The 22,363-nt window shown below is 42.4% G+C and overlaps 1 protein-coding gene across 5 annotated transcripts in view; it reads right to left on the bottom strand.

The window, feature by feature from the left end:
* rab28 (RAB28, member RAS oncogene family) overlaps positions 1–22,363 on the bottom strand; it is a 175,321-nt gene that overhangs the window by 8,035 nt on the left and 144,923 nt on the right. For all 5 annotated transcript variants that reach the window (XR_005943610.1, XR_005943608.1, XM_041192369.1 and 2 more), the window contains exon 6: positions 13,413–13,490. Coding sequence is in view for 3 of the 5 variants with exons in the window: in XM_041192369.1 (XP_041048303.1) it covers positions 13,413–13,490 (78 nt within the window). In the remaining 2 variants the exon portion in view is untranslated. The remainder of the gene's footprint in view (positions 1–13,412; positions 13,491–22,363) is intronic.

Genomic DNA, 22,363 nt, shown 5'->3' on the forward strand with positions numbered 1-22,363 from the left:
TCAATCACAGAAAGTTAGCATGAAGTACAGCAAGCAATCAGGCAAGCAAATGGTATGTTATATTCCAATCCCTTTGTAATAAAGGCGAAGAATGAAGAAGTCTTACTACAAACGTAAAAGGCCTTTTTGAGACCATAGCTGGAATACATGTGTACAGTTTTGGTCTTCTTATCTACAAAAGGATATATTAGCCTGGAAGGAAATGCAATAAAGGTTCACCAGACCGATTTCTAGGATGCACAATGACCTTTGAGGACAGATTGAATGGACTAGGCCTATAATCACTAGATTTTAGAAGGATGAGAGGTGATCTCATTGAAACATATAGGCCTGAATCTCGTGTTCACCGGGCACACAATCGGCAGGCCCGAATGTGAAACGTGCTTCAGCCTGCGATTGGCCCCGAACACAATTTCACACTGGCTGGCCAATTAACATCCAGCCAGCATGAAACGCATGCTGAGAAAGCCTCAGTGCTGCCGGGGGGGGCAGGCACCGACAGAAGTGAGGGTGTGGGTGGGCGCTTCTACCGAGCTCCCTGAAGGTAGATAGCTGCTGCGGAGCTGCCTCAGGGAGCTGCAGACCTGGACAGATTAAATGGCAAGAAAAAAATGCAACAAACTGTGCCTATGCAGCAAATTCGAGGACCTGACAGCAGAATTCAAAAAACATCAGTCCCCAGGTATTTTTTAAATTATATTTCAATCTGGACATTTCATTCCGCCTTGGATTGAGGTTTCAGCGTAAAGGCCACCTGGCCGACTGGCCCGTCCGCCAAACATAAAAGTGGACTGGCCAGGTAAAATCGATTTCAATTGCTTCCTTAATGGGCTTAATTGCCCACTTAATTGTCGGCAGGTGCGCTTCTGACAGCCATGCACGCCCACCAAGCAAAATATTACGCACACCATTGGGACGCGCACCCAACATCTTTTCATTCGATTTCACACACTGTGAGGTCAGGCACGTGCACAACCAGTGTAAAATTCTGGCCATAAGATTCTTAACAGGTTTGACGGGGTAGATCGACAGTGGAGTCTAGAACTGAGTCACAATCTCAGAATAAGGGACTGGGATGAGGAAAAACTTCTTCACTCAAAGTGCTATGGATCTTTGGAATTCTGAGACCTGTAGATGCTCAGTCATTAAATATATTTCAGACAGACAATGATAGATTTTTGGATACTAAGGGAATTAAGGAATATAAGGTTAATGTGGGAAGGTGAAGTTGAAGCAGGAGATCATCCATTATCTTACTAAATGTTAGATCAGCCTTGAAAGGTCTACTCCTCTTATTTCTTATGTACTTATGCATGTGGTGCATACCATTAATATCAAAGTGCAAACTCTCCTTCCTATTGCCCCTACTTCCCCGCTGCCAAGTTGCTCACAGCAAGACCCAAAGAAATGAATCTTTCACTTCAGCAAACTCCAGAAGCTTAAGCATGAGAAAATAGTTCCCTCATTCAGGAATGATGTGATAATGAGCATAGTAACATCAGATACTTTTTTAAAAATCTGCAAACAGGGGTGAAGATTGCCTTATAAACCATCTGTAAAGAGTCATTTCATTGACTGTTTCAAATTCAACTGACCAACCAGCGAAGCCATAATATCTCCACCTAGATTGATTACATTTTGACGAAGTGCCAAATGAACAAAGTCATGTTTGACTTTCAAAAAAGCCAATAAAAATAATCACTTCTTTGAAATGGCTGAAATAAACTGACAGTTCCCACAGAGCTGAAACTCCACCTGCAAACACTGCTGTTCTCAGGCCACAATAAGAAGCTCACTGTGGACTTGACAGTGCCCAGCTTATTCAACAGATCTTGGCATTTTTTTTAAAACAAGCATTTCACAAGAAAAACATTAGACTGCTGTTAAACATCAAAGGGGTCAATTTCCTCAGAGCTTCTCTAGCTGCGTCATGGTAACAATGGAAACCTTGTTTATATCTGGGAAAAGGGTTTCTGCCCAACTTCCATTTAAATTACCATGGCTAGTGGGAGAAGCCCCATGGAAACCACCCCTTCACCTAACCATGGAAGTACAGGGTTGAATCTTAAAAAAAACAGGCAGGTTGGGGTGGAACGGTTTCCTAACACAAAATGCTTCCAATCGCCCATTTCAGTTTTAACTGAAGTCAGAAGGTGGGTAGTCCACTAACCTGATCCAAGGAGTTGGACTGCAACTTTAAATGTGATAACGAGTCAATGCCATTTTGCTTTTGAAATTTGGCTGCTGTCAGACAGGTTTCCCAAGAGTCAGGTAACTCAGAAACTTCAAGGTGAGGACTTATTGATTAACAAGGTGAGTGCCTTTATGCCTACCTCTTGGATCCAGACGCCCGCCTGAGGAACTTCAATTATTGTCCCCCCCACCCCCCCCGCCAAGGCTTTCGGCTTCCACTCACCCCAACAGCAACAGGCTCCAATTCCCAAGCATCCTAACGCCCCAAAATCACTACACGCCGATCCCTATGCCTCCACACACCCCCACATCATCACTAGACCCTGATCCCCATGCAACCCCACAACCAGGCCAATCTCCAACCCACTCAACATCACTAGTCTGTTGGACTGACTGACTGACCCCCGACCCAATTACCTTGCTTCAAAGCAGCCATCCATCCATGAGTCTCATAGCCGGTTGCAGTCCCAGCACTGGCTACTGCTCCTGGAGACAGTTTATTGTGCCTTTAAGGGATGGGAGCCCCAAAAGCATCTCATTAGCTGCTAGACTGTCATAGAATCCAGTTGGGGTTCCCCCAAACAGACGAGTCGAGGTTGCCCCCAGCTTTCTGGCTCCTTCTCTGGGCCACAATCGCCCTGACAAAATCCAAAGCACAATTTTCAACTAATTTGTGCTCATTTCATTTACATTTGATTTATAGTGAGGTTGTTTAGAAACAAAGAAAAAGCACATGCAAAAAATATACAAATCAGCTGAAAGAATTTATTTGACTTAATTGAGCCTATAAAAATAAAAATGAACTGATTTTGACTTTTTGTGCTTCACAGTGGAATGAATAAGTATTTACTAGTGTATAAAACTATTTTCAGCAGCAGACACGCAAGATGAAAATCCTGTCAAAACACATCAGATTCACTTATAAATGAATTTCAACATGAAAGATGAATGGCATGTTCTTCCCAGACCTCAACATTTGTCTATCCCAACTGTGGACTAAAAATGGCAGATTTTACATCTTAACAAAGTAACACTGACCGAATCAGGCCCCAATAACAACACAAGAACCTTATCATCTTTAACATAATGAAACACCCCAAAACTTTTCACAGGAGGATTATAAAACAAAGTATGACGAAGCCACATAAAAAGATACTTGGTAAGATGATCAAATGCTTGTCAAAGAGATAGGTTTTAAGAAGTGTCTTGAAGGAGGAAAGTTAGCTAGAGAGGCAGGGAGGTGTAGGATGGGAATTCCAGAACTTGGGGCCTAGGCAACTGATGGCATGGTCATCAATGGTGGAGCAATTATGATTGGGAATGCATAGCAGGCCAGAATTAGAGGAGCACAGATACCTTGGAAGGTTGTGAGGTTCAAGGAGAATACAAAGATAGGAAAGGACATGAGAATTTTAAAATCAAGATGTTGCTTGACCAGGTGCCAATGTCGGTCAGTGAGCACAGGGTTGTTAGGAGAATGGGACTTGCTGCAAGTTTGAACTTAGGACAGAGCAATCTTTTTACTTTCTGCTTTAAAATTATATTTTGTGTTCTTCCATGGTCAAATCAAAGCTGTTCCATCTCAACTAATTCTGCCCTCATGTACCCTTGGAGTCTTCCGAAGGCAATTACACAGTAAGATCCTACACTATTCACTTTATTTTGGACACAACCTCTATGCCCTGCATAATGCAATGCCAATCCAATACTCACGCTCCTGGCCCGCCCAACCTTGCCTCTTTTCCCAATCTAAGATACTACCTTCGCAATAGCCAAGCCCAAATGATGGTCAGCCTCCCTTCTATCTATTCCCAATCCAAAATTACCACTTCAAAAACTGCCACTTGCAACACTACAGGACATGCCTATATATTTTCTCATTTGTTCTGGGGATGTAGACGATGCTAGAAAAGCTGTATTTATTGCCCATCTCTTACTGCCTTGATTTGCACAATTGAGTGGATTATTAAGATGTAATGAGGGCTAAAGATGCATGTAGGTCATACTGGATTCACTAATGTTAGTAATCAAAGAATGCATACATATACATACACGTATATATGCATTTATATGAATATATACACCAAGAACATTAGCAAATGAATATGCAGACGAATTTAGTCACAGCTAAGGAGGCTATAAAACAAATCTACAAAAATTTCAAATCACAAATTCTAATATTTAAACATTAATTTCCTTGAATCAACTTTTTGTTTCTGTCTTATTAACAACGTTGTGTTTTCCCCAAGGCACTTTATAGTGTAAGTTCAGCAAATTAGTAGGATAACATTAAAAATTAGTACCCTGACATTTCTGCTGGCTAAACCCAGCGATGTCAAATGTGCACCCCCATCGTGTTGCCTCAAATGTAAGCTGTGGCTGAAATAATGGCACGAAAATAGAGAAATTGATTTCAGCACAGGCCTCAATTGACGGATATAAGTTTAAACACCCCTGCGCCAGCAGACTCAACCACTGAGTAGGTTTCAGTTTGCCTAAACAGTATACAATCTGGTTTTATCAAAAATTTGGACCACTATTGTACATAGTCAGGCATTGAATGTACATGGCTGTACAGCAGTGTAGTGTTTAGAATCTTAATAGAAACCAAAACTTACTATGGGAAACCAAAGCTCAACCAAAAAGTATGTAAGCTGGATTGTGTGCTTCTTTATAGTGTATTTCATTCATATCAACACTTCCACAAGTTTTATGTAAAATTGCTTAAATAGATTCTGTACAACTAAATGCAAAAGGAAACAAGTTAGTCTCCAAAAGTTCAATTTTTCAGTGGAACTGCTTCATAAATTTGTTTGCATGCACTACAAGTATCAGTACTCAATCCAAATTGTTTTTGCTCATATAGTTATCAGTTCAAGTGATATAAGTAATGTGAAAAGAGAAAATAGCTTTAGAATAGTCAGAGATGAGTTCAGTATCATAAAAGGCAGATCTTGCACATGATGATTAGCTAATAAGTGGTTCTGCTAAGGCTTCAATTGATCACCTTCACCTCATCTTATCTAAAAGTCTGAATTAACTAAAGCTCCCCTGCTGATACGATCGCAAAACAGGTCACCAGCTTCAATATAAACTGAAGAGTTTTTAGCAACCTTATCTAATCTCAAAGTTTCTGGCCTCTTCATCCAGCAATCCATGCAATCCACCCTAATTAACTTCCAAAATGTTTGTTTAAATTACCAAGATCTAACCACACAGAACGTACTAAATAACAATAGAAGTTAAGAATAATCCTTTTTGAGTTAATATATTTAATTCATTAGAATCAAGTGAATCCAAAATGCAGGCCATCAGATACAAATCTCATTAATATGATCATACACCAGTCAGAGACATTCTGCCAATTTCCCACGATAAGCCATTTCCTGGAGTTTCCACTGATCCTATGTCAAAATTATGATGGGACATCAGGAATCCCTTGGAGAATTTATACCTTATTGTGTCCATTTGAATTTTATTGAAAATCTTTAAGCCAAATATCCAGCTGAAATTCAAATGGACACCAGGTTTATGCGAAAACCATGTCTATTCAATGTTTATATAATTTGAGCCAAAACTGTTAAACTGTAGCAAATTTGGAACCTCTGGGTGATTGAAGCCTTCCACTTTCCATTATCATATTTGATCATTAATGCTAACAAAGAACCTAGATCTCAAAGTGTTAATCCATCTTTTCATTTTTTGTATCCTGTGTGTTAATAGCATTGGTAGTTATATTTTATACTCTGGTCAGATACTGTGGCTGGATTTTCACCTCAGAAGCAGGAAACAGGAGTTGAGACTTTCCAGGTCCTGAATGCGCAACTGGGGGTGAAACAGTCACTCTTTGGGATTTTCACAAAGATGCACCCCCCGCACCCCCCCACCACCCACTTAATTGACATAGAGACAGGTTCTATTAAGGACAGCAGGCAGTCTTTCAAAGCTGGAGAGCCAGAGACCTTCCAACTTGAGGTGAACAGCAACCTGCAATATTTGGTAAGTAATTGAGGGGGTACTTCAATATGGATATGCCTTCTCATCAACTTTTTCAAAACTTCAAATGAAAAGTTTTTCATTGCAGCCACACCACTACTGTGTGGAAGGGGTGGAGGAGCAGGATTCCCTCTGCCAGCCTTTGGCTGTACCAGCACTCAGTCAGGCAGAGTAGGTCTGTAGATCTGCCTGGAGCACTGGCCCTGGCCTGCCTTTGGGTGCCCCACTCCAAGCAGTTAAACTGGAACCCCCCTCCCCCTTGGGGAGATGGTGACCTAGTAGTAATGTTACTGAACTAGTAATCCAGAAGCCCAATATGGTTGACTCTTGAACTGAACATTTCAGAGGACAGTTAAGGGCAGGCAATTAGGATGGCAACAAAACAACTGCTGGCTTTGCCACCGATGCCTACACCCAAGAAAGAATAAAGAACCCCCTGCCAGTTTGGGAAACGGGAGGTCCACTGGAAAATTCCAAAATGGATAGCTTTGAGAAACTGGCATATCAGTCAGCACCAATATTTTCAGGCTCCGCCTGCCACTGTTCCTGCCCTTGGTGGGCCGAAATATTCAGCTCTATAAAAAAGGTAGATTTTTCTGATCCTAAATGAACATCCATTTTACTGGGTGCAAAGATATGGTTGCATTTAGTTGAATCTCTTGCCGTTTTTGCAATTCCCAGAGATTTTCAGTGTCTCTGATGTGGCAGAGCTGTACCCAGGCACATTGCAGCTACGATAATGCGGTGCTCCAAGCATTCATAATTTCTTTTCTGGGGCCTACTGGTTCAAAATCCATGCATGGGCACCCAGTGAAACATGATTTAATGGTTGAGACATAGAATAAAATGAAACTGGGGACAAAGAGCTCTGAAGGAGGGTCATACAACTTGAAATGTTAATTCTGTTTCTCTCTCCACAGATGCTGCTAGAACTGTCGAGGTTTTCCAGCGTTTTCTGTTTTTGTTTCAAATTTCCAGCATCCATAGTATTTTGCTTTTATCTTATATGATTTAATGGCTTATCTCTCAACACAAGGAGGTCCCACAGAGCCCAGTGGCAGATTGAAAGTAGGACAATAGCAAATTTTAACTTTATCCACCTCCTAAAATTATGTTTTCCAGTAGTCAGGGCTGGTCTTGGAGACCCAACACGCAGTTGAAAAACTTGTAGCTGTGTTAAAATTTCCTACCCTTTTGCAAGCCATAGGCCCGACCAGAGAGTGGTTTCATGTGCTCCTGAACCTGGAAAAGCTTGGTTTTGAAGATCCCATTTATGTGCCGTCAATCTGTCAAACTTCATATAACAGTAGCTCTCTTTTTACTTACTTACAGATGGAATTCCAATCTCATATTTTTGTCTCATTATAGTTAATTGATAAAATGTAGCCATCTGCCCTGCACATACATGTGAAATAGTAACAAGAGTCACACTTGCACCCAACCAAATGCTGATACAATTTTCACAACTACTAGATAAACTATTTTACATACATTGTACTGTTACTCCATATTTTGTAGATTACATGCAATAAAACATCTTTAATCTAGAATGGCTTACCTAACACCATGTGGTACAGCATAGCAATATTGCTTTGGTTAAACATGACTTCCTTTAGGAAAAATCATGGAGTAAGTAGAATTGGCATTTTCTAATAAGTGTGAAAACACTGAATTCCAATTTTATTACAGTTATAGCTCTCAAACAGAATAAGACAGGATAAGACAGAATTAAATAAGACAGACCCGAAGTTCTTCATCTCAACAAGTAGCGTTCATTCAGTTTCTATTTGCAGATATTAAGGTGAAAATATGCAGTTATTTTAAGCTGTTATATAATTTGCAATTATGACTTACTCTAATCATAATATTTCTGCAAGGATAAAATGCACAACAATTAAAATTATGAAATGCAAAACCAAAACCAAAAACAAATTTTGAATCAGTTTAAAAACTTTATATTGGGAAGTGCTGAGTAAGGAATAATTAAGAGTTTATACCTGTCAAATGAAACTTATTGGTGCTCCAAAGCACTGGGGAAGGAAGTGAGCAATGGAGCATTTAAACAGTACAAATGTTTCTCTAAAGGGTGGGCAACAAATAAAATATATAAGCTAACGTAACCTAGGTATGCCTTTGCAGCTGCCTCAAGGCCATCACTGTCAGAGACCTGGGAGCAGATTTTCCGTCCAACCACTTAGCTGGGAAACACTACAACAGGCAATGACGTTGAGGGAATAGGTGGAGATTGAGATAAATTAAATATGACAGGGTATGGGGAAAAAAAATCATTCAATATAAGTTATTAGCAGAAACATGCATTATTGCTGATAACAAACCAAAATTTCAGTACCAAGGTAACAGATTAACTGAAATGAAACAGTTAGATACTTCATCATTCAAAAATAAGGTGCTGAATCTGCCATATCATACTGGAACTCCTCTTTGCGGGTGAGAAGAGGTCAGGCTGGATGACAATGCACTGAGCCACCCCCACATTTTCCAGAGCCAACATGTTTCCAACAGAACAATCCCAGAAAAAGGCTAATGGATTCTTAGGAAGCAAGGAAACATATCATTAAAGTCCCAAACTTTCTGGATAACATATCTGTTTGGGAGTAAATGCTTGTCACTGCAGCACACAGCTAAAATCAACATCGCAATGTATTAGTTTTCTTGCTGTGTACTGAAACTACATTTTTTTTAAAAAATGCATTAATGAGAGATGGTTTATATTTATTTTTCTTACTATGGACTTTTTCAGTCTTTTGTAACAAAGGAATGTGAATTGTTAATTTACAGAACCACTTTATCTGAGTAACTGAGTAAAGGTCCTTGGCATCTTTGCCCCCTTCCCCAACAATGCCAGTCGGAGTGCAGGTCACATTCAAAGCTCTGGTGCTGAGTGCCCATTTTCCCCTCCATCTGTACAGCACTAAAGGCACCCCCTTACCCGATCTCCTTTTGCTCAGGTGACCCTATTAAGGGGCTGGAGTGATACACTGAGGCAGTCATGACTGGCTCTCCAATACGTACCCGCCTACCTTCAGCTGGTTGGTTTCTGAAGGTGTCTTACTAAGCTTTTAACTATCTTAATTGGCCAGGTTGGAGGGAGAGCAGGATTCCTGTCCCACTCTCCCCCACACTGTTCATTATCCCTGGCACTGGGATCGACATTCCACCTAGTGCCGGTATTTTTTGGGCCTCCCCTGCCTCCATTCCCATTTTCAGGATCTCTGAAAATTCAGCCCCTAGTTTTAGATTCTTCCACAAGTAAAAGCAGTTTGTCCACATCTATCTTGAAAAACCCATAAATAATTTTAAAAGACTTCTATCAGATCACCTCTAAGTCTGCTATTTCTAAAGGGAAAGCCCCAACCTGTTCAATCTTTTCCAACAGCTGTAATCTTTCAGTTCTAGTACCATCCCTGTAAATAATTTTTTTTGCACTTCCTCCAGTGCTTCCAAGTCCTTTTTATGGAAAGTTGGTCAGAGCTGTAAAGAACTCCGAGTGCAGACTCACCAATTTTAATACAACTTTATTACTCTGGAATTCTATAATCACTAGAAATAAATCGCAGTGATTTGTTTGCATTTTTAAAATGTTTGCTGACCAGCTGCTTTGAATGATCTGTTTATCTACATCTTTTTGTTCTTCTGCCTCATTCACTTTCTTCTTTTTTTTTTAATTCTTTGATGGAATGTGGGTGTCACTGGCAAGGCCAGCATTTGGCTGTCCATCCCTTATTGACCTTGAACTGAATGGCTTACATTTCAGAAGGCAGTTAAGAGTCAACCACATTGCTGTGGGTCTGGAGTCACATGTAAAAACCGGATAGTTTGTACATCATTGATAGTTTCATGGCCACTATTATCAAGAATGGCTTTCAATTCCATATTTAGTTAATTGAATTTAAATTCCAACAGTTGCCATAGTGGGATTTGAACCCATATCCCCAGAACATTAGCCTGGGTCTCTGGCCACCCCTTCTGTGTAGGTGATTTTCTATTTCTCACCAAATTGCATTGCCTCACATTTATGCATGTTAAATTTCATTTTGGGTGTTATAATTTAATATAAGCTGCCATGTGCTTTTTTCTGGATGGTGAACCAATGAAAATTTTAGTGAGCCAAGACCAATTGTAAATCAACAGGTGGATTTACTTTACAAACAATTTGTGAATAAACAGAACATTTATAATGAATTCCAATCTATTTTGTAACATAATACAAAAAAGCATACTAGCCCTGTTATCAGGATAAATCCATTATTTAATCACTAATTTTCCTGACTATGCCCAACTTAAAGTTTCATTATCAGCTGTCAGCAGACTATGACAATTTCCCACTTGTTCTTTCTTAAATTAGTTCCAAACCAAAGGCTTGACCTCCGATCTGACCCTGGGTCTTCGTGCCTGGAGATTGCCAACTCAGCTGGTCAATAAAATCAGCATCTGATTGGAGCCAGACCTTAAATATTTCCCATTTTTCTGGTATACATCTCCCAAACATACTGAGTCCAATTAAACCTCTGAGTTTATTTCACATATGCTTGAAATTGGCTTTTTAAAGGGTTCAATGTTGTTTTTACAATTGATTGTTTGTAAAAGTTAAGTTGGAGAGGTGCAGGACAATCCTGTTGTATTTAGCTCTGAGTTTTATGCAAGCTGCAGCCCGGTTTCCATAATTGCCATCACATCGTACCTCTCTCAGCTTTTAGATCTTCCATTTTATTTGAAGCATGCCTTGTAGTGGTAAAAACGTGTGATCACCTTGAACTCCAGTCCTTGTTAGTCATTATATTGTATCCAAGGTTAACATTACCTGCTTATCATTTTCTATTTTCACTGTGTGAGATAATTCTGATTGAGACATAAGATTTCAGGGTAAAATCATGGCCAGTGTTTAAAAATCAGACAATAGAATTTACTCCAATCAAACTCGTATCAAGCCCTGTTCACCTGTCCTTGCTGACCAGCACTGGTTTCAGGTCCAGCAATAACCCCCAGTCCAGCAATGCTTTGATTTTAAAATGCTTATCTGAGTTCAAATACATTCTTGGTCTTGCCCGTCCTCTCTCTGTAAATGTTTCCAGCCTTACAATTCTCTGCGGGCCTCCAGTTTTGGTCTTTCATGCATCCCTGATTTTAATCCCTCCACCACTAACAACTGTGCCTTCAACTGCCTAAGCCCCAAGCCCAGCAATTCCTTCCCTAATCTCTCTGCCACTTTCCCTCTCTTCTCTTTTAAACCTCCTTAAAACCTACCTTTGATGAAGCTTTTTATCACCGGTCATAATATCTCCCTTTGTGGTTGGGAGCACTCCTAAGAAATGTCTTGGGGCATTTAATATGTTAAAAAGCTATGTAAATGCAAGTTGTTGTTTTTCTTGTATGTTACAGGGTCTTACTAAAGCTTTGACATATGGCGTAAGAGACAAGGAAGCCTTGTTACAATTGTATTGAGCTTTGGTGAGGTGCTCTCCATATCTAAAGAATATACTTGCTTTGGAGGTGGTACAGCAAAGGTTAATTAGATTGGTTCCTGAAATGAAAGGGTTATTCTTGATTAGAGGCTGATTAAGTTGAGCCTATGTTCCCACGTGTTTATATGTGAGGTGACTGCATTAAAACATATTAGATTCTGTAGGGGCTTAACAGAGTAGCCACGAGAGGTTGTTCCCCAGTTACGAAATCTAGAACATAGGGGTACAGCCACAGGATGATGGCCAATTATTCTGGACTGAGATGAGGAGAAACTTCTTCAGAAGGTTATGAACTTTTGGAATTCTCTACCCATGAGAGTTGTGGTTCTCCATCCTCTGAATATATTCAAGGCTGGGATAGATAGATTTTTGATCTCACAGAGAAGCAAGAGATAAAGGGAGGATTGAGTTAAATCTGCCAGGATCTAATTGAATGGAAGTGCATGCTCATGGTCTAGTCCTGCTCCTTTTTCTTAGGTTCTCATTAAAAGGCAGTGACAGATAATGCAAGGTTTTAAGAGATAACATAATTAACTGCTGAAGCAAGATTGAACAGTGCAGGAACCTTGCTCAATCCCAAGATATCCTCCTGCCTTGAAATGTGTATGTTGTAACAGGTAATAAATGCAACTTGCTTACATCCCAAAAACAAATATGCAGAAGTACAAGGATTTGTATGGGTTCTATATTCAATTTACACACACTATTTCAATTTTTTTGTTGCTTTTGGATGGCAATGGGAATGCTTGGCTCCAACTTGTGCACTGTTTGTTTAAAACAGAAGTGATATCACTTATTTTGGAGGACACAAGGGAAAAAAATATAGCTTTTGTTTCCAATAATGCCTACATAAATGGATATTAACTGCTTCATAAACACATCACTAGTACCTGAAATTCTTTTCTTCATAGGGCAGCATATCCCCTCCTGTCAGGGGGGTTGTGCTGGAGCAGGTGGGTTCCCAATCAGCGCCCCTGTTTGGGGCCACACCACCATTTTACGTGGGTGGGCCAATTAAAGCCCGCCCAGCATGATGTCCACCCAAAAGCGCTGTGCATTCCCTGCATGGGCAGGGGGAATTCCCTGAGTCGGGAGTGCGATTTTTCGCAAATGCAAAGTGCTGCCTCAGTGAGATCAGTGTTACTTTTAAAAACTTAATTAAAGATGGAAAAAAACTTAAGGACCTGTCCCCTCATGTGAAACTGTCACATGAGATGGGACATATCCATTACTTTTATTAAAAAAATTTCCTGAAATTTTAAATCTTACATGAAATCTCATCCCGCCCGTGGATGAGGTTTCATGCATTATTCGAAGGCTGCCTGGCCTCCTTGCCTGCCCATCAACCTTAAGGTTGTACAGGCAGGGCCATTAAGTTCATTACTTAATTTTTTAATGGCCATAATAAACCATTGACAGTTCGACGGGCTCCCAGCCGAGTCGGCAGCATGCCGCCGAACTGAAAATCTAAACGACCCGGGATGATGTTGGGACACATGCCCGATGTCACCCAGCGTCGGCAAGCTGGGCCCTGCCCCTGCTCGCCAACTGGAAAATGCTGCCCATAGATGCACTCTAGCCTTGACCAAATAAATTCTGAAATAGTATCATATTAATTTATTTCTTCATTAAATCTTTAGTAGAATATAAAACCTTAGGGAAAGGAATATGTTGAGTAGGGTTAAAGAATTTAGCAAATTAACTTTAGGTAATCGAATTCGTTTGGTGTTTTTACAATACCTGTGATTGTTCGATCTCTGCTTTATTTAGCTTGATACCAATTATGTCAGCTGCAAATCTTTGAAAGCAGAGGAAGACCTGCAAAAGAAAACAGGTTAAATTATCAGAAATAAGCAAACATATATGGCTGTCAAAATCACCAGATTCATCCATTTTGTCCCCCCATCAGTCAACATTTAAATTAGATCTACCAATATCGGAAGTTTATGATGTACTGTATTTTATGTATCAAGAGCTTTCTCCAGGTCCTAACTGAAATGGTGAAAGTCAAAACAAAATAAACTGGCAAATATAAAAAACAAATTGAATCAAAAATCAAAGTTGCACATTGAGATTGTGTTGAAAAAATTTTTTTTCCCTGACTTAGGCAAATGGCAAAGCCTATCAAGGGCATCTGGTTTTAAAACCATATGCCAAACCCAAAAAAAGGTGGTTGATATGAAGGAAGATCAACCACCATTGTGGCGACCCCATGTAACATGAGAAAAGCCAAGGAAAGGAGGAAGGATAACCTACAAAAAATCTTCACTGTTTTCTGATACATTGAATAAGATTGTCTTGCATTATGTTGTACCTTCTTATTAGTGAAAAATAATTTGGATTCCAAGATCACTCTCCATTTAAAATAGATTAAGCTAAGAAAAGGTAAGGGTTCTAGTTTTTATTTAAATGACATAAATAATTTAACTTTTTTTAAAACCATATTTAACTTAAAGTAAGGGTTTCTTTTTTAACTAGAGATATGGCAGGGCAGCTCAGTCCCATGTTATGTACCGCCTGCAACATGTGGGAAGTCTCAGACACTCCTTGCACTCTGACCGACCACATGTGCAGGAGGTTCCACCAGCTGCAGCTACTTCAGCTCCGAGCTAGAGGCACTGAGATGCATCCGCGGGGCTGAGAGTTTCATAGATAGCACATTTTTAGATGTGGTCGCCCCACAGCTTACGGGAGTGCAGACAGAGGGGGAATGGGTGACCATCAGTCCGAAGAAAGGTATCAGGCAGGTAGTCAGGAAATGCCCAGGGTGCATCTTGCTTGAGAACCATTTTTCTGTTGAGGGTGACAGTTCCTCTGGGGAGTGCAGCCACGGTCATGGCACTGTAGTGGCTCAGCTGCACAGTGGGGGAGGAAAAAGAGGAGAAGAGCAATAGTGGTAGGAGACTCAATAGTAAGGGGAACAGACAGGCGTTTCTGTGGCCATAGACATGACTCCAGGATGATATGTTGCCTTCCTGGTGCCAGGGTCAAGGATGTCACTGCAGGTCATTCTAAAGGGGCAGGGCAAAAAGACCAAGATCGTGGTACATATTGGTACGAACGACATAGGTAGAAAGAGGGATGAGGTCTTGAAAGTAGAATTTAGGGAGCTAGGGAACAGATTAAAAAATAGGACCTCAAAGGTAGTAATCTCTGGATTACTTCCGGTGCCATGCACTAGTGAGTATAGAAACAGAAGGTTAGTCCAGATGAATGTATGACTGGAGAAATGGTGCAGGAGGGAGGGCTTTAGATTTCTGGGACATAGGGACTGTTTCTGGGGGCGGTGGGACCTGTACAAGGCAGATGGGTCGCACATGAACCAGAATGGGACCAACATCCTTGCGGGAGATAAAAACAAAAAAACTGCGGATGCTGGAAATCCAAAAAAACAGAATTACCTGGAAAAACTCAGCAGGTCTGGCAGCATCGGCGGAGAAGAAAAGAGTAGACATTTCGAGTCCTCATGACCCTTCGACAGAACTGGGTGAATCCAAGAAAGAGGTGAAATATAAGCTGGTTTAAGGCGTGTGGGTGGGGGGTGGGGGTTGGGTAGGGGGAGATAAGTGGAGGGGGTTGGTGTTGTTGTAGTGACAAACAAGCAGTGATAGAAGCAGATCATCAAAAGATGTCGCAGACAACAGAAAACATCAAGCCATTGTTTCCAGGACTGTCACTGACCTCATCTCCTCTGGGGCTCTTCCTCCCACAGCTTCCAACCTGATGGTCGCCCAACCTCAGACAGCCCGCTTCTACCTCCTACCCAAAATCCACAAACAGAACTGTCCCGGTAGACCGATCGTCTCAGCTTGCTCCTGCCCCACAGAACTCATTTCTCGTTATCTTGACTCCCTTCTCTCTCCCCTTGTCCAGTCCCTTCCCACCTACATCGTGATTCCTCTGACACCTTACGTCACATCAACAATTTCCAGTCCCCTGGCCCCAACCGCTTCCTCTTCACCATGGACGTCCAATCCCTCTACACCTCCATCCCCCACCTGGATGGTCTGAGGGCCCTTAGCTTCTTCCTCGAACAGAGGCCCGAACAATCCCCATCCACCACTACTCTCCTCCGTCTGGCTGAACTTGTTCTCACACTGAACAATTTCTCCTTCAACTCCTCTCACTTCCTCCAAATAAAAGGTGTGGCTATGGGTACCCGCATGGGCCCCAGCTATGCCTGTCTCTTTATGGGGTATGTGGAACATTCCTTGTTCCAGTCCTACTCCGGCCCCCTTCCACAACTCTTTCTCCAGTACATCGATGATTACTTCGGTGCTGCTTCATGCTCTCGTCGGGACTTGGAAAAATTGATTAATTTTGCTTCCAATCTCTACCCCTCCATCATTTTCACGTGGTCCATCTCTGACACTTTCCTTCCCTTCCTTGACCTCTCTGTCTCAATCTCTGGTGATAGACTGTCCACCAATATCCATTACAAACCTACCAACTCCCACAGCTACCTCGACTACAGCTCCTCACACCCCGCTTCCTGTAAGGACTCCATCCCATTCTCTCAGTTCCTTCGCCTCCGTCGCATCTGTTCTGATGATGCTACCTTCAAAAACCGTTCCTCTGACATGTCCTCCTTTTACCTTAACCGAGGTTTTCCACCCACGGTCATTGACAGGGCTCTCAACCATGTCCGGCCCATCTCCAGCGCATCTGCCCTCACGCCTTTTCCTCCCTCCCAGAAACATGATAGGGTCCCCCTTGTCCTCACTTATCACCCCACCAGCCTCTGCATTCAAAGGATCATCCTCCGCCATTTCCGACAACTCCAGCATGATGCCACCACCAAACACATCTTCCCTTCACCCCCCCTATCGACATTCCGTAGGGATCATTCCCTCCGGAACACCCTGGTCCACTCCTCCGTCACCCCCTACTCTTCAACCCCCTCCTATGACACCACCCCATGCCCACGCAAAAGATGTAACACCTGCCCCTTCACTTCCTCTCTCCTCACCGTCCAAGGGCCCAAACACTCCTTTCAAGTGAAGCAGCATTTCACTTGCATTTCCCCCAACTTAGTCTACTGCATTCATTGCTCCCAATGTGGTCTCCTCTACATTGGAGAGACCAAACGTAAGCTGGGCGACCGCTTTGCAGAACACCTGCGGTCTGTCCGCAAGGATGACCCAAACCTCCCTGTCGCTTGCCATTTTAACACTCCACCTTGCTCTCTTGCCTACATGTCTGTCCTTGGCTTGCTGCATTGTTCCAGTGAAGCCCAAAACAAACTGGAAGAACAACACTTCATCTTCCGACTAGGCACTTTACAGCCTTCCGGACTGAATATTGAATTCAACAACTTTAGGTCTTGAGCTCCCTCCTCCATCCCCACCCCCTTTCTGTTTCTTCCCCCTTCCTTTTGTTTTTTCCAATAAATTATATAGATTTTTCTTTTCCCACCTATTTCCATTATTTTTAAATAGTTTTAAATCTTTTATGCTCCCCTCACCCCCACTAGAGCTTTACCTTGAGTGCCCTACCATCCATTCTTAATTAGCACATTCGTTTAGATAATATCACCAACTTTAACAGCTATGTGTTCTTTTGCTCTGTTGTCTGCGACATCTTTTGATGATCTGCTTCTATCACTGCTTGTTTGTCTCTACAACCACACCAACCCCCTCCACTTCTCTCCCCCCACCCAACCCCCACCCCCCCCACCCACACACCTTAAACCAGCTTATATTTCACCCCTTTCTTGGATTCACCCAGTTCTGTCGAAGGGTCATGAGGACTCGAAACATCAACTCTTTTCTTCTCCGCCGATGCTGCCAGACCTGCTGAGTTTTTCTAGGTAATTCTGTTTTTGTTATCCTTGCGGGAGGTTTGCGAGTGCTGTTGGGGAGGGTTTAAATTAGCTTGGCAGGGGGATGGGATCCTGAGAGGAGGTTCAGCAGGGGGAGATGCACAACCCAAATTAAAAGAGAGAGCAAGTGAGTCTGGAAGGCATAGAAATTATAGGCCAGTTAAGCCACTAGCGAGCTTGCCAAGGTTGGATGGTATTCATTTTAATGCAAGGAGTCTGACGAATAAGGCAGATGAGTTGAGGGCACAAATTAACACATGGAAGTATGATGTCATTGCTGTCACAGAGAGAGAGGGGCAGAATTGGCAGCTCAATATTCCAGGATATAGGGTCTTCAGGCGAGACAGGGAAGGAGGTAAAAGAGGAGGGAGAATCGCAATATTGATCAAGGAATCAATTACAGCACTAAGGAGGGATGACATCTTTCAAGGCTCCTCAAATGAAGCCATATGTGTATAACTGAAAAACAAAAAAGGAGCAATCACATTGCTGGGTGTGTACTAAAGGCCCCTAAACAGTCAGAGAGAAATAGAAGAGCTGATATGTACGCAAGTTTCAGAGAAGTGTAAAGATAAGAGTGGGGGATTTCAACTTTCCCAACATTAACTGGGTTAGTCATAGTGCGATTGGTTTAGAGGGAGCGGAATTCTTAAAATGCATCCAGGAGAGCTTTTTAACCCAGTACGTGGAAGGTCCAACAAGAGAGGGGGCGGTTCTGGACTTAATTTTAGGAATGAAGCCGGGCAAGTGGTAGAGGTATCAGTGGGGGAGCATTTTGCAGATAGTGATCATAACTCCGTTAGATTCAAGATTGTTATGGAAAAGGACAAGGATGAGCCAGAAATCAGAGTTCCAAATTGGGGGAAGGCCAATTTTAATAAGATCAGATATGAGTTCGCCAGAGTGGACTGAGAGCAGCGACTTTTAGTTAAATCTGCATCAGAGCAGTGGGACTCATTCAAGAAGGAAATAGGGACAGTACAGGGCCAACATATTCTAATACAGAGAAAGGGTGGCAGCAACAAATCCAGGGAACCATGGATGTCAAGGGATACACAGGTTTGGATAAAGAGAAAAAGGGAGGCTTACGGCAGACACTGAGGGCTCAAAAAATCTCCTAGGGAAGTACAGAATGTGTAGGGGGGGATCTTTAAAAAGGAAATTAGGAAAGCAAAAAGGGGGCATGAAAAAGCACTGGCAGGTAAAATAAAGGAAAATCCAAAGTTATTTTACAAGTACATTACGAGTAAGAGGATAACTAGGGAAGGAGTAGCGCTCCATTAAGGACCATAGTGGCAATTTGTGTGCGGAGTCGGAATACGAAAATAGGGTTCTAAATGAATACTTTGTGTCAATGTTCACAAGTGAGAGGGACGACATGGGTATGGAAATCAGGCAGAAGGACTGAGATATAATTAAAGAAATTAGCATAGAAAGGGAGGAGGTTCTAAGTGGTCTGGTAGGCTTAAAATTTGATAAATCTCCAGGCCTGGATGAAATGTATCTCAGGCTGTTGAGTGAGGCAAGGAAGGAGATAGCAGGGGCACTGACAATTTTCAGTACCTCTCTGGCCACAGGAGAGGTGCCAGAGGACTGGAGGACGGCCAATGTGGTACCATTATTCAAGAAGGGAGGAAGGGATAACCCAGGGAACTACAGGCCAGTCAGTCTAACCTCAGTGGTGGGGAAACTATTGGAAGCAATTCTGAGGGGCAGAATTAATCTACACTTGGAGAAGCAGGGATTAATCAAGGACAGTCAGCATAGTTTTGTTAAGGGTGGTGGGGGGTTCATATCTGACCAATTTTATTGAATTTTTCGAAGAGGTGACCAGGTGTGTAGATGAGGGCAATGCATTTGACATAGTCTACTCAGACTTCAGCAAGACATTTGATAAGGTCCCGCATGGTAGACTGATAATGAAGGTAAGAGCCCATGGGATCCAAGGCAATTTGGCAAAATGGATCCAGAGTTGGCTGAGTGACAGGAAGCAGAGGGTGAGGGGTGTTTTTGTGACTGGATGCCTGTGTCCAGTGGGGTTCCACAAGGATTGCTGTTGGGTCCCTTGCTGTTTGTGGTATTTATGAATGATTTAGACTTGAATGTAGGAGGGTGGATCATTAAGTTCGCGGATGACATGAAAATTGGTGGGGTGGTAAATAGTGAACAGGATAGCCTTAGATTACAGGGGGATATAGATGGGCTGGTCAGATGGGCTGATCAGTAGCAAATGGAATTTAATCCAGATAGGTGTGAGGTGATGCACTTGGGCAGGACAAACAAGGCATGGGAATACGCAATGAATGGTAGGACCCTGGGAAACACCGAGGATCGGGGGACCTTGGTGTGCATGTCCACCCATCCCTTAAGGTAGCGGGACAGGTAGATAAGGTGGTTAAGAAGGCATATAGGTTACTTGTCTTTATTGACTGAGGCATAGAATATAAGAGCAGGGAGGTTATGCTGGAACTGTATAAAACGCTGGTTAGGTCACAGCTGGAGTATTGCGTGCTGTTCTGGAATTCGCATTATAGGAAGGATGAAATTGCTCTGGAGAGATTGCAGAGAAACTTTACCAGGATGTTACCTGGGTTGGAGAGTTTTAGTTATGAGGAGAGATTGGATAGACTGGGGTTATTTTCCCTGGAGCAGAGGAGATTGAGGGGGGCCATGATTGAGGTGTATAAAACTATGAGGGGCATAGATAGGGTAGACAGGAAGGAACTTGTCTCCTTGGTGGAGGGATCAATAACCAGGGGCCATAGGTTTAAGGTAAGGGGCAGGAGGTTTAGAGGGAATGTGAGGAAAAATATTTTCACCCAGAGGGTGGTGGGAATCTGGAATGCACTGCCTGAAAGGGTGGTAGAGGCAGAAACAATCTACATTTAAGAAGTATTTGGATGTGCACTTGTGATGCCATGGCATGCAAGGCCAGGGGCCTAGTGCTGTAAAATGGGATTAGAATAGTTAGGTACTTGTGTGACCGGTGCACACTCAATGGGCCGAAGGGCCTTTTTCTATGCTGTAGACCTCTATGACTATCACACAATGAGCCATTCATTGCTACAGCTGATTAATTTATGTATTTACAGGATGTGGGCATCACTGGCTGGTCCAGCATTTATTGCCAATCCCTAATTAACCATGAAGTGGTGGTGGTGAGCTTTGTTCTTGAAGCGCTGCAGTCCCTGTGGTGTCGGTACACCACAGTGCTGTGAGGGAGGGAGTTCGAGGATTTTGACCCAGTGACAGTGAAGGAACAGCGATATATTTCCAAGTCAGGATAGTGAGTGACTTGGAGGGGAACTTCCAATGGTGGTGTTCCCATGTACCTGCTGTCCTTGTCCTTCTAGATGGTAGTGGTCGTGGGTTTGGAAGGTGCTGCCTCAAGAGCCTTGGTGAGTTTCTGCAGTGCACCTTGTAGATGGTACATATTGCTGCCAATGTTCGTCAGTGGCGGAGGGAGTGAATGTTTGTGGAAACTGGCCAATCAAGCAGGCTGCTTTGTCCTGGATGGTGTGGAGCTTCTTAGCTGTTGTTGGAGCTGCACTCATCCAGGCAAGCGGAGAGTATTCCATCACACTCCTGACTTGTGCCTTGTAGATGGTGGACAAGCTTTGGGAAGTCAGGAGGTGATTTGCTCGCTGCAGAATTCCTAGCCTCTGACCTGCTCTTGTAGCACAGTATTTATATGGCTAGTCCAGTTCAGTTTCTGATCAATGGCAACTCTCAGGATGTTGATGGTGGCAGATTCAGCGACGGTAATGTCATTGAACGTCAAGGGGTGATGGTTAGATTCGCTCTCTCTTGTTGGAGATGGTCATGCCTGGCACTTGTTTGGTACGAATATGACTTGCCACTTGTCAGCCCAAGCTTAGATATTGCCCAGTTCTTGCTGCATTTGGATATGGACTGCTTAAGTATGAGGAGTCGTGAACTGTGCTGAGCATTGTGCAATCTTCAGCGAACATCGCCGCTTATGATGGAAGGAAGGTCATTAATGAAACAGCTAAAGATAGTTGGGTCCAGGACACTGAGGAACTCCTGCAGTGATGTCCTGGAATGAAATGATTGACCTCCAACAACCACAGCCATCTCCCTTTATGCTAGGTATGACTCCAACCAGTGAGGAGTTTTCCCCATGATTCCCATTGAATCCAGTTTTGTTAGGGCTCCTAGATATCACACTTGGTCAAATGCAGCCTTGATGTCAACAGCAATGACTCTCACCTCATCTCGGGAGTTCAGCACTTTTGTCCATGTCTGGACCATAACAAACTTAAGTTAATCTAGAGGATTCCACAAAGGTAGTTTGTTTAAAAAAGCTATTATAGTTGCGAGCAGGAAATTAACACAAGTTAATCACAATAGACAACCTATATTCATTGTTGCTATGAAATTTGTATAAATCAAATGGTAAAATGTGTTTCTCTAGCTCAAGAAACACTAATTTTGTCTATGTCGATAGTGAGATATTACAGCTACAATTAACAACAACTGGGTACTATTAACGATATTTTCTGATTATTGAATGCAATACAAATAATTCTGCTTCAACAAAACGCAGTTAATATAGTGCCTCTTCTCTATCGGGATATGGATGGTCTGAATGCTTGTTAATGTTTGCTTTGTCTAGCTTCTCTCATTTTGTCTGGTGATGCAGATATTCCACTGCTGTTGGCATAGAAAACCATTTGAAAATCCTTTTCCCTGCATTACTGAAGGAAGCATAGTCAGTGAACTGATATAAATAGATGTTAGTGGAACCGTGGACTGACTACTTTTCATGACACAGGCCAACAATGTAAATTTCAAATTACTGACCTAAACATCCAGTATTGGGGAAAGCCCTCAGTCAAAAAGGAAAGTC

The sequence above is a fragment of the Carcharodon carcharias genome, chromosome 1 (assembly GCF_017639515.1).
Source record: "Carcharodon carcharias isolate sCarCar2 chromosome 1, sCarCar2.pri, whole genome shotgun sequence".
Lineage (NCBI taxonomy): Eukaryota > Metazoa > Chordata > Chondrichthyes > Lamniformes > Lamnidae > Carcharodon > Carcharodon carcharias.